General features: G+C 32.8%; 2 protein-coding genes across 10 annotated transcripts in view; one reads left to right on the top strand and one right to left on the bottom strand.

The window, feature by feature from the left end:
- Positions 1 to 146: 146 nt before the first annotated feature.
- LOC122403662 (trans-1,2-dihydrobenzene-1,2-diol dehydrogenase-like) lies at positions 147 to 7,728 on the bottom strand. The gene is made up of 5 exons (XM_043407300.1): positions 7,498 to 7,728; positions 3,942 to 4,143; positions 3,005 to 3,296; positions 1,829 to 2,229; positions 147 to 328 (listed from the first exon to the last, which is right to left on the bottom strand). The coding sequence occupies exons 2-5, from the start codon at positions 4,141 to 4,143 to the stop codon at positions 225 to 227; spliced, it is 999 nt and encodes a 332-aa protein (XP_043263235.1). The 5' UTR covers positions 7,498 to 7,728; the 3' UTR covers positions 147 to 224.
- A 1,753-nt stretch (positions 7,729 to 9,481) lies between these two features.
- Positions 9,482 to 13,658, top strand: part of LOC122403668 — an 89,825-nt gene continuing 85,648 nt past the window's right edge. For all 9 annotated transcript variants that reach the window (XM_043407310.1, XM_043407313.1, XM_043407312.1 and 6 more), the window contains exon 1: positions 9,482 to 9,614. The gene's annotated coding sequence lies outside the window, so the exon portion shown is untranslated. The remainder of the gene's footprint in view (positions 9,615 to 13,658) is intronic.

Genomic DNA, 13,658 nt, shown 5'->3' with positions numbered 1-13,658 from the left:
ATTGTACATACAATCTGCATTTTCACTGGTTTATACTTTGAAAAGTAAAAATATAATTAGGAATAAAAACGAGTTGTACGTTCATGGGACAAACTTTTGTTTAAAATATTTTATATATTCAGTAAAACGTTTACTTAAAATATGAATTGAAAGTAAGTTTACCCATTTATTATTTCCTGTTTAGTACATTTTGGTAGTACAATCCAGTTTTCATATCTCATATTTTAATCTTGAGGATATACAACGCCGACTTGCTTTCTGATCTCGTCCTCCAATTTAGCAATGAGCAATGAATCATTGTGTGAAACTTTCGGGCTTTCGATCATACCTAAAATGTATAAGAAAAATTAATACAAACAATATTTTAAAGGCTCTCTATAGAATTGTTTGTAATTATGATCAAGTAAAAATATGGAAATGAAATTTAAATTTTCATTTAATGCGGGGTAGTGAATTTCACGAATTCAAGTGAGAGAAGGAATGAGAATGAGTGCGAGTCAGTTGTCTTATATTTAACAACTGAGCTCACTCAGAACTGTTTAACTTCCAAGAATTGATAAGGAATAACAATGGACGCTAAAGCAGGCAAAAGTGCAGACGCCAAAGCGGATAGCAGTGTATTTTACAATATTTATTACATTATTATGAGTAAATTAAACATATTATGCAGAGTATTGCGTTTAGCTTGACCACTTTAAATATCTTTGTTAGTGTCGATGATGAGTAGTAAAGTGGTCAACCATACCAACGACAGTGGCGGTTCTAATCGACAGAGTCCGGTACCACGCGTATTTGAAACTACATACAGGGTGTCCCGTAAATAGTGTAAGAACCGGAAATGGGGGGTAGCTGAGACGATTCTAAACAACAATTTCCTTTGCAAAAATGTCGGATGGAGCTTCGTTTTTGAATTATTAACGAAAAACACTGACCAATCACGGCGCTCGCCTTCCGCGCGCTCAGGGCCTGTCATTTATATCTGTTTTATGATATAAATGATATTATTCTGTTTTTAAATATGAATTAAGAATTCTTTAACAAAAAAATCTGAATAAAATTACGCATTAATAGCCATAATGTTACGTTATAGCTGTAAAAATATAAACATGGTCACGTAAGTAATTAGACAATACAAAGCTTTTTCACCATTTTTTATTTTTTTGACTACGTTCCACACCTTCGAAAAATCTGAAAAAATTAGAGATTACTAATTCTTCCGAGAGCATTATACTGTATAAAAACGAACGTGGTCACTTGATAACTTCGACAAAAAATCGCCGGTTAAAATATTTTCGAATTTTTTAAAAATCGAATTTGCTTCCAAAAATTCTGAAAAAATTCTCGGCTATGTACATCAATCGGTAGAATAACCATGATTTTTTTCATAATTTTTAATTGAGCAGAACGGAAGATATTAAGGATAAACCAAAAAATGATTTTCACCCCGTAATTACCGGGTTGAAACTCTGTGAAAAGGGGTTTTTTTGAACCACCTATCGAGTGGTATTAACCCTGTTCAATTTTGTTTGGAGGCACTTTTTTTTACCATGCTTATTCGGCTAGACCCTTTGTTGTGGGTAACAAAGGAGTGGAGGAGGGGAAGGATCCAGAGTAGCCGGCTCTAGATAGATAAAAGCACAGGAGGTTGTTTGAAAAGCTGTTTCGAATCATTGATTAGTTGGGTAACCTTTGAATCGATGATGATGACTACTGACAACGCTCAAAATTAGATAGTATGGCGCATTTGGCGGGGGCGCACATGCGTGAGTAGTAAGCACTTAATTTCAGGATCTACCTCGTACATCATTATATTTTATATTTACGATACCTTTTAAAATGCACTTGCGGGCTTCATCAGCTTCGTATCTCAATCCAGCACTATTAATAAAATTGAATTTTTGGCCACCCTCCGGGAGTGGTACATCGACTACAGTACCACTAGGGAGCGATACTGTTGTAGGGCACCAAAATTGCGGGATTATTATCGTTCCTTTTGTTCCAATTACATAAGCTTCGTTCGGTAAAGCAGCCAGGGAACTGGTGATAATAGTCGCAGTACGATTTTTCTTGTAATAGAAACTCGCAGATACATATTTATCGACGCCTTCTTCGTTTAAACAACCACTAGCTTGTACAGAATCAGGTTCATCGTCATTAAATACGAAACGGACGAACTGTATTCCATATACACCCAAGTCTAATATCGTACCACCTCCTAATTCTTTTTTCCTAAACAGAGAAAAAAATAAATTTTTCAATGTGGTGTTTTTCACATGTGGTGTCTTCTAATAGAAAACAGGATGAATAAATATGTACACAAGAGCGTTTTGAAGATTCTACTGGAATAAAACTCGCATTAAACAATTAGAAGGAATCGGTAGATAAGATGAAAACATCTCAATCTACCATTTATCGACAATTGAAAAAACTGGAAATAGTCACAAAGTAATTTAACAGAAACAAATAATACGGATAAGGTGGTAGTCGTAGTTCGTTATGAATCGCTAAAGCATAACGAAACAGTTGTAACAGCATTATACGTTGAATAATTGACTAGAGAATAAGAAAAATTGGATGACCAGCACTTGTCGTTTGTAAGGCTGCTGTGCTTTTCCATGTCAACGCTAAACCATGTATGGCAAGTCACCCAAGAAACAATTTTGGAATTAGGACAACCTGTTTTACCTCATAATTAAAATATTTTACACGTTTAACACTTTACCGACCGATAGCCTATTAATCGACTGTTTTACCGGCCAACGCTTACCGACCGATAAAACAGTTGATTAATAGGCTATCGGTCGGTAAGCGTTGGTCGGTAAAACAGTCGATTAATAGGCTATCGGTCGGTAATGTGTTAACAATAAGTTGTTAAAAAATAATATTCACGCGTTCTGCAATTTTAAATATGGAATCTGACATACGTAAAATTGACGGCCTCCGTAAATCTAGTGTTAATGAAATTGATCACAGAATAAACGTAAAATAAATGTTGCGAACGTACATAAGTCTTTGCACTTCCGCTAAATCGAATCCAAAAGTTACCAGAACTTGGTGAACTTCTCCGATACTTCCAGAGTCAATCTCTTTTCTAACAGCTTCGTAAACAGGAAAACATCTGCTCCAAATAGCTTCCATCAGAAATAATTTCTTCTGCTTCGCTAAATTAATTAATTCCGTTGTTTGTTTTAAATTCATTGTTAAAGGCTTTTCGCACAAAATATGTTTTCCATGATTCAACATTAGTTTTGCAATTTCAAAATGTTGAGGATTTAACGCTCCGATGTATACGATATCTGCAACAAAGGATAAGCACAAAATGCATGATAAAACATTTTTCATATAATATTTTGCAATTTTATAAAATATTTATGTAAATCATGCTATTTAAAATGGCATATGCAATTCTTAATTTTCAAAAATTTCACCCATATCGTCTATTATTGCACTGGTTGTTATATAAAATAGAATTTAAAAATGATGTATGGATTTGTCAATAATACTTATGTTGGATAGATTAAGACAGAACAGTCTTAATATGGTTTACTCTTCACTTTCAAATCACCTTCGTGCAAACTTTTCTTTAATCTCTTTATTACACATCTTCAGAATTATCATTATCTTATCAGATAAGATATATAAATTACACATTACTATGGATGTGTGTATAGATAGAGTTATCAAATGCTTTAGAACTGTGATGACATTCGTAGGAGTTTTTGGTCATGCACACTGGTGCGCATGATCACTGCCGTATACACTTAACTAGAATTTAGGGTACCGTTGGATCCCAGTAAGGAAGTTACAGGGAAAGAGACAAACACAAAAAATTTCCTCTTAATCTACACGAGTATAGCTAGAAAAATACGTAGGGGATCTTCGATAAGTTAATTTGGTATAAATCCACCTTTAACTGTACCTAAATACCCGATATGACTTACCAATGTCTTTGTTCTCAGCTAATTCTGTATAACTGCCATAAGCTTCTTTAATTTTGTGTAGTTTAGCAAAGGCTTGAGCTCGTGACAGGTCCCTTGCAGCCGCAGCAACAATCACATGTTCAGATTCTGGTAATGTTCGTAAAGCCGTTACAAAATCATGAGATATGTTTCCAACGCTTACAATACCCCATTTAGTAGCCATCTGAAATAAAAGAAATTAATTAATTAATTAAAAGTTACAGGCTATTTTCTAGTATGTATTATTTTAGTCTGACTTTTAAAGTTGAATTTAACCGATTACATTTAACATATGTTATTTTCAATGTACGAAGTACATGAATCTGGATGATACTTTTCGTAAAAACAGTCAAAACATAAAAATTTCAAGCACCACGTACATCTGATGAAAGTTCTGTTTTCACAGAAACTACAAAATTTTGTATTTAATTTTGATGGAAATGCTTCATTTACATTGATAAAATGTAAACGATTGATAGTCGTACCTTGTACTTCGTACTTTTTACCTTATACTTCAGGTAAAAAGGGATATAACTGGGTAAAACAGTTTTATGACATTACCTGCTAACTCATGTTGCTGTTCCAAAATGAAACGCTATGTTTTGTACCTTTAAAAATTTTAAATCCAACCCATACTTTGTATTAAACTGGCAAACGAGATCACTTTTCCTTTGTTTCTAAACGGTTCGATGGTGGAGATCTCGTGACTCCAGTTGTATAATACTTTTGTTAGCTCGTACGTACATTAATCAAAATTGATGTATCTACGAGCTCTTTTTTCATTACATTAGTTTAAACATTTCAATGTTGCACAATGTCATAATTAAATAACAGTTTTTTACATTTCCCTTCAGAGGGAAGAGACCACCACCTTCTCGTAATTTCCATTGAATTTTGATGGATCGATACAACTATTTTTATATGCAAAGTTAAGCCAAATCAAACATATAATATTTAGTTTGCCATAACAAATTGATACGGTTATCTCAAAACATATCGAGGAAAATCATTATTAATTAATTTCTGCAATTATTAATTCTACTGTTTTGTTTATGTTATAAAAATGCCACAGCGTGCACAATACTGGCACAGAGTGGACTCTCATTTTAATTTATTTATTTTCAATCTTAAAGTATTTCGATTTTCAAAAATCGTATTAATAATATACATATGTACGCTCATACATGGGAATAATAAAAAAAAAATTCTTTTTTTTCAATAATTAAAATATGATCAGGGGGTCTTAAAACGTCTATTTCCGAAAAATAAATTTTACAAAATTTTTACAAAACTATATGTATAAATGCTATATGCAATTCTTAATTTTCAAAAATTTCACCCGTATCGTCTATTATTGCACTAGTAGTTATACATGTAAAATAGAATTTAAAAATGGTGTATGAATTTGTCAATAATACGTATGTTGGATAGATAAAACCATCTGTTTTTGCAGAATATTTTATTGGTTGATATAGACAAAGTTCTATTAATATCGCATCATTTGATATAAATGGTAATTTGTTAATCGATATTTGTCTTATAACTATCCTCCATATTTCTCTCGTGTATATTTTGCTGCATTTACAGATGATTAAATGAAATATTTGTCGCATTGACTGTATCTCGTATGTTAACACTACAGACTTATAGTTCGTTAATAATTACTCAATATCATGACTTGTTCGCTTATTAAATAATATATAGCTGAAAATAGAACTTACTTTACATATATCTTAAAAATTATTGCTAATATTAAACTTGACGTACTGCGAGGCTTTAAGTTGAAATTAATTGTTATATCTTACAATTAGTAAATAAGCAAAGTTCTAAAAACTTATTATTAGACTGATCTTTATGCAAATTCACATTTTTATTAATAGAATTAATGAAACGGAAGCTTCGCAGAGGGCTGTCTCAACCCCTAAATATAATAATTCGTATCTTACTTTAAGTATTTCTTATATTTTTGCATATTAAATGCATTCTGTAGTTTTTTCAGGATTAAAATTTCCCATAAATGCATAAACAGCCGCAGTCTACTTATTATTATGTTATATGCACTATAATTCTGTATATTTGATTTTTATATAAAGGTGTGCAAATTGTTACGCTTCACAAAATATTTCTATTTGTTTATTTGTTTGCAAAAATCTAAGATAGTTGTGGTTTGGTAGGCATTTTTGTATTATTAATTTGTTATTAACCAGATATTACCTTTGATCATTTGATCATAGTTTTACCTGTTTCTATTACGTCTTCCTTTCTTCCGTCAGTTTCTTTTTGTTATGAGTTTACGTAACATGTGTTATACTTTAACATCTATTTAGACCTCAATGAATAGTTCTGTATTTGTTGTACTTAAGGAAGGAGTCTCATGTGAAAGTATATATATTTAAGAATGTACTGTTAAATTTTGAAAGATAAATGTCAAGTATTGTGGATTGTAAAACATATTTTGTATAGCCCTTGCGGTAATTATCAGAGTCATTGCTTTGGGTGATTACCTTGAACAGCCTTGATATTACTGTTTCAAAAGGTTTACGACAGGGTCAAGAAACATCTGCTGTTACTAAACGTCGAAATTTGAGCGTTGTTGTCACCTGGGTGGCAATATTCTGGAAGGAATTCTATATAGAGCTGGGATTTATGAGTACGATCTTGCAGACTAAATGCGTTTCTCTCGAAACATTACTTTCTCAACTGGCATAGATAAAATCTGAAAAACTATACGTTCGATTGCTATGAAATTTTTACACGTTCTTCCACATACTAACAATTCTCGCCCGTAGCAAAATCAAATTGTTATAATGAGTTTCTCATATATTTTTGATTAAAAAGTTGCAAAAGAAACGACGAAATTTTGCAATTTTTACTTTAAGCTTCCACCATTTTGTCAATTTGCAACATAAATTAATTATTTTGGTACGGACGATAACTGTAAACCTACAGAATATAAATCTTTTTTATTTTTGTGATTTAGTCAACCTTGAGAGCTGCAATCACCTAGGTCAGTGCGTTAACACATGTTTACTGCGGACGTGATAACAATATTAAAAGTTAATAGAAACTAATAAAAAAATTATCTTGTATTCCCGAAGGGTAGCTAAATAAACTGCAAAAATGATTCATAACGTCAGATGTAATATTTCCTTAAAAAAAAATTAAGAAAAATGGTTCAATTTTCTATCGTTCACATGAGTGATGCAGTTACATTTTTCTGATGCACCAACGCACAAAAGTACATCAAATTAGTTGCATATTACGCATAGTCTGATACCATTTAACTTTGACTAATAACATATGTTTCTATTCCCAATCGTTTAGGAGGTACAGTATTTTAAAATAATGTATAAATAATTTCTAAATGTTAAGATTTTGATCAAAACATTATTTATAAAAGAAAACCGGTATTACCTATTTTTTATAATATGAATATAATAATTTACACACCTCTGGAAGTGTTTTTTACAACAAATATTTTACAATTGAATATCGTCAAATTAATATTATAAATAAAAAATAAATTGTGATAACTTACAATGTTTACGAATGTATAGTAAACTATAGAAGTTGTTTCACTTGATCCTTATTGTCTTTTATGTTGTACACGACAGAACAGTCTTAAGATAATTTACACTTGACTTTCAACTGACCTACGTGCAAACTGTTTCCTTTAATCTCTTTATTACACATCTTCAGAATTATCATTATCTTATCAAATTAAATATATATTAATTACACATTACTATGGATGTGTGTACAGATAGGGTTATCAAATGCTTTAGAACTGTGATGCATATTCGTGGGGATTTTGGTCATGCGCACTGGAGCGCACTGGAGCACTGCCGTATACACTTAACTAGAATTTAGGGTACCGTTGGGTCCCAGTAAGGAAGTCACAGGGAAAGAGACAAAAACAAAAAATTTCCTGTTAATCTACATGAGTATAGCTAGAGAAATACGTAGGGGATCTTCGATAAGTTAATTTTTGTGTGATTGGCGAGCATTTGAAGTAGAAAGTTCAATTTTGTACTAAACATAGGAATTCTCAACATGCATCTCTTTTTGCGCCAAAGATACATCTATGGTAGCAGACGACAGGTAGCAGTAACGTTAGCTTACGCATGCGCAAAAAGGAATCACGACGAGGGAAAATTCTATTGCGCATGCCCAAAATTCCCACGAATGTCCATCACTGGCTCCCGCCATATTCATTTAACTTCTGCTTGCATTCAACGTATCTTCCTTCCACGAGAAGAAAGCACAGCGTGTTTACATCCCCACTCTTGCCGCAGTCCGCTGATTGGCTGTCACCGATCTTCGTCATCGTTTTCGACCAATGCCTGCGAGTCAGCGGACTGCAACAGGAGTGGGGATGTAAACACGCTGTGCCTTCTTCTCGCGGAAGAATGGTAATAATGTGACACATATACATATCTACAGGGTGTCCAAAGCAACTGAGAAAAGCTACATCTCCAGAACGGTTAAAAATACAAAAACATGTCACAAGGCATAATTAAACGGCATTGAACGATGCACAAATTGAATGTAATTTCATTCATTTTTATACATCGATGCATCTGTATTCTTTTTTTAAATAGAACTCTATAATTTTGATTGCCCTATTTGATGCAGTTTTTTAATCTCTACAAAAAATATTCAGGTACGTATACCCTAAATCTAATAGCTCAAGAGTCATATCACCTTAAAGTTTACTAAATTATTTTGGTAGATGTTATGGGACATATTGCTGCAACAAATGTTTAAACATTTTTCATTCTTCTCTTTACGTCACGTAACACTTTTGCCATGTCCTTTGATAACTTTCGATATTTCTAAACGTATACAATGTTAAACATTTTAATTCTCATGAAACAATCAACAAGAAAGTTAATTTTCGATATCCAAGAAACAACTAAATAATTTATTCAAATAAAATATGCCCAACTCGGGCCGGCGAGAAATATTTTCTTAACCTGTTCGAATTACAAAATGTTCCACTGCTCTCTATGGATGGGTTTTTCTTCAAAAATTGCTATGGATTCTGATAATGTAAATTTGTACTAGACGAGCAACTTTTAGTAAAAATATAAAAATAATGCCAAGAAATTTTCGTTTCGGCGCTTTTCGAAACTTCGATGCTCGTTAAAAATTTTTCTCTATGTTTTAAGATTAGTGCCAGATTCGTGTTTAGGATGACTGCGGGATGACAGATTCTGCAAAGAACACCTAATGAATATTGCAGAAGAAAATTTATGTCCGAGAGTGTTGTTAGAAAAACGATTCGAGTCAGTCGTTGGTTATTTTTCCGATAACATTTCGCCCGATTCTGCACAGCTGTCGTTTATAGTGAATTTTTCATTCAGAACTGGCCCTGACTTTCGATACTTTGATACGAATCACGCGATCAACCCTCTAGTCAAAACCCTGGTGCAACGTTAGTGGGGGGTAAGAGGGTTGGTGGAAAATTTGACGCTAGGGGTGCCGTTACAAGCGCGAGCGCCATCTACTTGCTCAGTGGCTGACTATCCTCTGAAGACCTGTGTACTCGCGATCGTATTACCAGATTATTGCGACATTTCGTGTGACAATTTGATTCAGTGTATCGTGATATAATAAAGTGACGAGTGTATGCTGTAGAACGGATACAAAAAGGTAATTAGTAACAGTAATTGAAGTATTTGTGAAAAACACTTTATTCGAGTGGCTGCCATCCTCAATGCCAGACACGCGTTAACGTGTTGGATCGATTTCTCTTTCTCGCAAGTCGTGATACGATGGGAGACTTGGATAGAAAACTACGGATTGCAGTTCTTTTTAACTGTTACTTTCTTACCCGAATCTTACGTCCCGTGGACACATATTTTCATTCCCCATCATATTTCATCGAAAATGGACAATTCGACGTTGGAAGAAGTCAAGTTCACCCTTGAAACATCTAGATAGACGCCTACAGTCAAAGGCCTCTATTCTGTTTTTCCTAGAAATTTACATAAAAAATCTTCTAATATATTCGTCAATTTAAATTTGTTCCAAGCAGCTATTTTTATTCTCATCGTATTCTCATTTTTTTTTAACACAAATACAAATAGGATTTTCCGATCAATTTCCACTTGTGATTTTTAGCATGTTACAGGAGATAAATTCGATTTTTTATACGTAAAGTTAGATTTAGACATATTATATCGTGTTTCTTACCATATGTATGTACGAAACGTTTCATTCTGTAATATTCATAACGCTCTCGTTTCTAAACACAAGTACATACAAGTAATTGTGCGTTCTACTTTCGTTGAAAAAACTCACAAGAATAATCGTGTAAAATGAATGTTTTCTTTCTATTTTACAAATGTGGATTTTTTTAATTCGACGCTACGAAAATTTGATTCTGTTTTGTGAAATGGAAACTGATGTTGCATAAAACATATTTTTCGATTCTCGGTCCATAATTATTTAAAAGTGAATATAGCTTCGGATTAAAAATATTGGCGTTTCATTTGGATAAAAACTTTGCAAAACGTATACACGTAAAGTTTACCGATTTGTTTTAGGGGTTAGAAAATTTCTGATCTGGATATTATAATTAAAAAAAAAATTACATTTAAATAATAAGGTTCAGGTTTTCCATGATTTAAAAATTGGAATTTCGAGTATTTCTCAGGATAACACAAATTTTAATGATACTTTGATCCACAAGTGAATAGATCGAAACTAAAAAAATGTATTTTGCATTAATTATCCGTCAGAAATTTATATAATTTATAATTATTTTACGTAAACGTTTCCTGTATTTCGTTCACCGTGCAACTAGGTCATCAATATTTTTTTTATTTTCAAAATAAAATAACGTTCATTACAATTATCGTTCAATAAACAAAATATTAGTTTCTCGATAGAATTGCCAATGCAAGAACAATCAAATTTTAAATATTGTATGTTTGGAGAAATACGCGAGATATTTCATCTTAAATATTATAGAATGCATGTTATCAAACATTTATCCGATAATTCCTTTTAAATATACTCTTTGCGTTCTGTATGCAGACAAGTATATAATTTTAGTTATTAGTTTCATCTTGATTCCGGACTTAATTATTATGCAATGTTGATCGAGTTAGGATCTATAAATGCAAAGATTAAAATTGAATTTGTCAGAAATAGGCGACATGCTTAAATATTTACATTTCAAGTAAAAAAAAAAACTTATGTAAAATAATTTTATAATTAATGTGTGTGGCAGTGTCTTTAAATGGACATTTTATTTTAAATTAATTTTCTTTAACGATACATTGAAAATAGATAATTCTCGAGACAATTTTTTTTACCAAAAACAAGTATTAAAAATGTAAGAAAATCGTTCTATTGTACGATATTAAAGTTGTATCAGTATTATCACATTATACGTACATACGTAAAACACATTAACAACATCGTCATTTTAATATTCTGTTATATCGACTGTCGTGTTAATTCCATTGTGTACATTATTTAAAGTATTGTATAAGCATCACACACGTACGACGCATTTATAAAATTTGTTGTAAACGTGTTTATTTCTAAACTTCAGACGCACGATATGAACGTAGAGAGTTGTTCGCGATCGAGGAATCTATGTCACTTTTTCGTGAAAAGAGTTACAAAATTCCAAAATGTTATACTCAGCAACGAATGATATTATTGTTTCGATTGAAAGATAATTCGAATGAATATGATATTTACAGACATACAATAGATGAAAACATACGTCGTGTGTACTCTGTTCGTTACACGTCCAAAATGTAGTATCGTGCAAGCGAAACACATGCATATCTATGGCTACACCGTAAACTTACAGTGATAACCAGAAGAGGGGGAATTTAACGCGTTGTATCATAGTTGGAGAACACTATACCAGGTCCACAAAACTCCTGCTCTACATACACATATACAGGGTGTCCCACGCAACTGGAACAGGCTATACAGTATTGTCTCTATAGAAGCGACGCTCTCGGGGCTCAATGCTCGGCTATCGCGTGGACGAGAAACGATTCTTGATACATTGTTGACGCCTACTGGACGCGGCGAGTGTAGAAAAGAACAGAGAGCATATGACAAAGAGGGACTGAGCGGCCGAGTATCGCCGAATTTGCTATCGTTTCCTTCGCTTCGAGTCGGCTGTAGCGAAACACAGGCGATGTTTACGCGAGCCTATACGAAATCGGTGTTCTAATTCCGACCTCTACCTCTCTCGGTACAGGTCGCAGAATGAAATACTGATTCTGTATAGGCTCCCGTAAACATCGTCTATGGGTGACAGGACTTTTAACAGTAGAACTGTAATAATGAATTCTGAAGTTGAAATGTTAAAGAAAATAAATTTTAATGAGGTTACGAAAGCAACTACTACGACAACTTTTAAGTTGTGTAGTTTACAATTGTCTAAAATGAAAGTTTTGGTCCCATGAACAATTTTAGGATTTTAGACTGGTAGTCAACGTGTTAATGTGTATTCATTACTGCACTTTAATCACTCCACGTGAACACAATATACTGCTTGTTAATTACGTTTTACCACGGCACGTGTTCTAACCTAACCCATGACCATGTTGAGAATTCTACCGAGTTTATGCTTTACTAGCTAATAATTATTACAAAAACATTGGCACAATAAACTAAATAGTAAAACTTGCTTAATATAAGACACAATACGGAAATTATCACTAATTATTTTGGATTAGAATAACGAATAAATAAACACAGTCTGTCTCTCGTAGCCGCCATCTTGGCACTCGCCCACCTGTGTTTCGATACAGCCGACGTGGAGTCACCTGAACGATGCATGCCTTTGATCGCTTATTGCGTTAGTAAGAAGGATCTAAATTGTATATCGTACTTGGTGTCATTTTAATCAGAAAAGTGTCACGAATATGTCGATGAAGTTTGAAAAAAATAAAGATGAATTTCGTTGTTGATTAAATATTGTATACGTACTAGTTAAATCGTGTCATAACTTCAGTACATATATGATGTATCGCTCGTTTACTGCAGTAGTGATATGACTCGAAAAGATACAAATTGCGAATTTGAACTGTTTAACTGTTTAAAATTAAAAAAATTCAAATCGTTCTGGAAAAATTATTTCCTGTTGCAGGGGTCAATTATAATCATTTTTTGTTATTACGATTAACCCCGAGATCCTACGCACTTTCGAGAAAAAAATTCCTTACCGAAAATCTAATTGGCCGAATTTTTCGACGGAAAAAACAAATTTCAAATCGTTCTGGAAAAATTATTTTCGGTTGCAGGGGTCGAATACAATCATTTTTGGTCATTAGACATACACTCGAAATCCTACCCACTTTCGAGAAAAAAATTCGAAAAAATGTGAAATTGTTCGACAAACTTAAAAAATTTCAAATTGTTCTGGAAAAATTATTTACCGTTGCAGGGGTCGATTACAATCATTTTTGGTCATTAGATATATACTCGAAATCCTACCCACTTTTGAGAAAAAAATTCGAGAAGGTGTGAAATTTTTCGACAAAATTAAAAAATTTCAAATCATACTAAAAAAATTATATTTAGTTACAGGAGTCAATTACAAGCATTTTTGGTCATTAGACATACACTCGAAGTCCTACCCACTTTCGAGAAAAAAATTCGAGGTGTGTAATTTTTCAACAAAATTAAAAAATTTCAAATCGTTCTGGAGAAATTATT

The sequence above is a fragment of the Colletes gigas genome, unplaced genomic scaffold (assembly GCF_013123115.1).
Source record: "Colletes gigas isolate AHSC1104 unplaced genomic scaffold, ASM1312311v1 Colletes_gigas_Sc00068, whole genome shotgun sequence".
Taxonomy (NCBI): Eukaryota; Metazoa; Arthropoda; class Insecta; order Hymenoptera; family Colletidae; genus Colletes; species Colletes gigas.
This window is presented reverse-complemented; position numbering and strand designations above follow the sequence as displayed.

Bases quoted from the DNA above. Each gene is read 5' to 3' on its own strand.
- LOC122403662 (XM_043407300.1), bottom strand. From the start codon at position 4,143: ATGGCTACTAAATGGGGTATTGTAAGCGTTGGAAACATATCTCATGAT. The intron at 3,297-3,941 runs GTAAGTCATATC...CCTTTGTTGCAG, and splicing joins AGCTGAGAACAAAGACATTG to ATATCGTATACATCGGAGCG. The intron at 2,230-3,004 runs GTACGTTCGCAA...TTCTCTGTTTAG, and splicing joins GCGGAAGTGCAAAGACTTAT to GAAAAAAGAATTAGGAGGTG.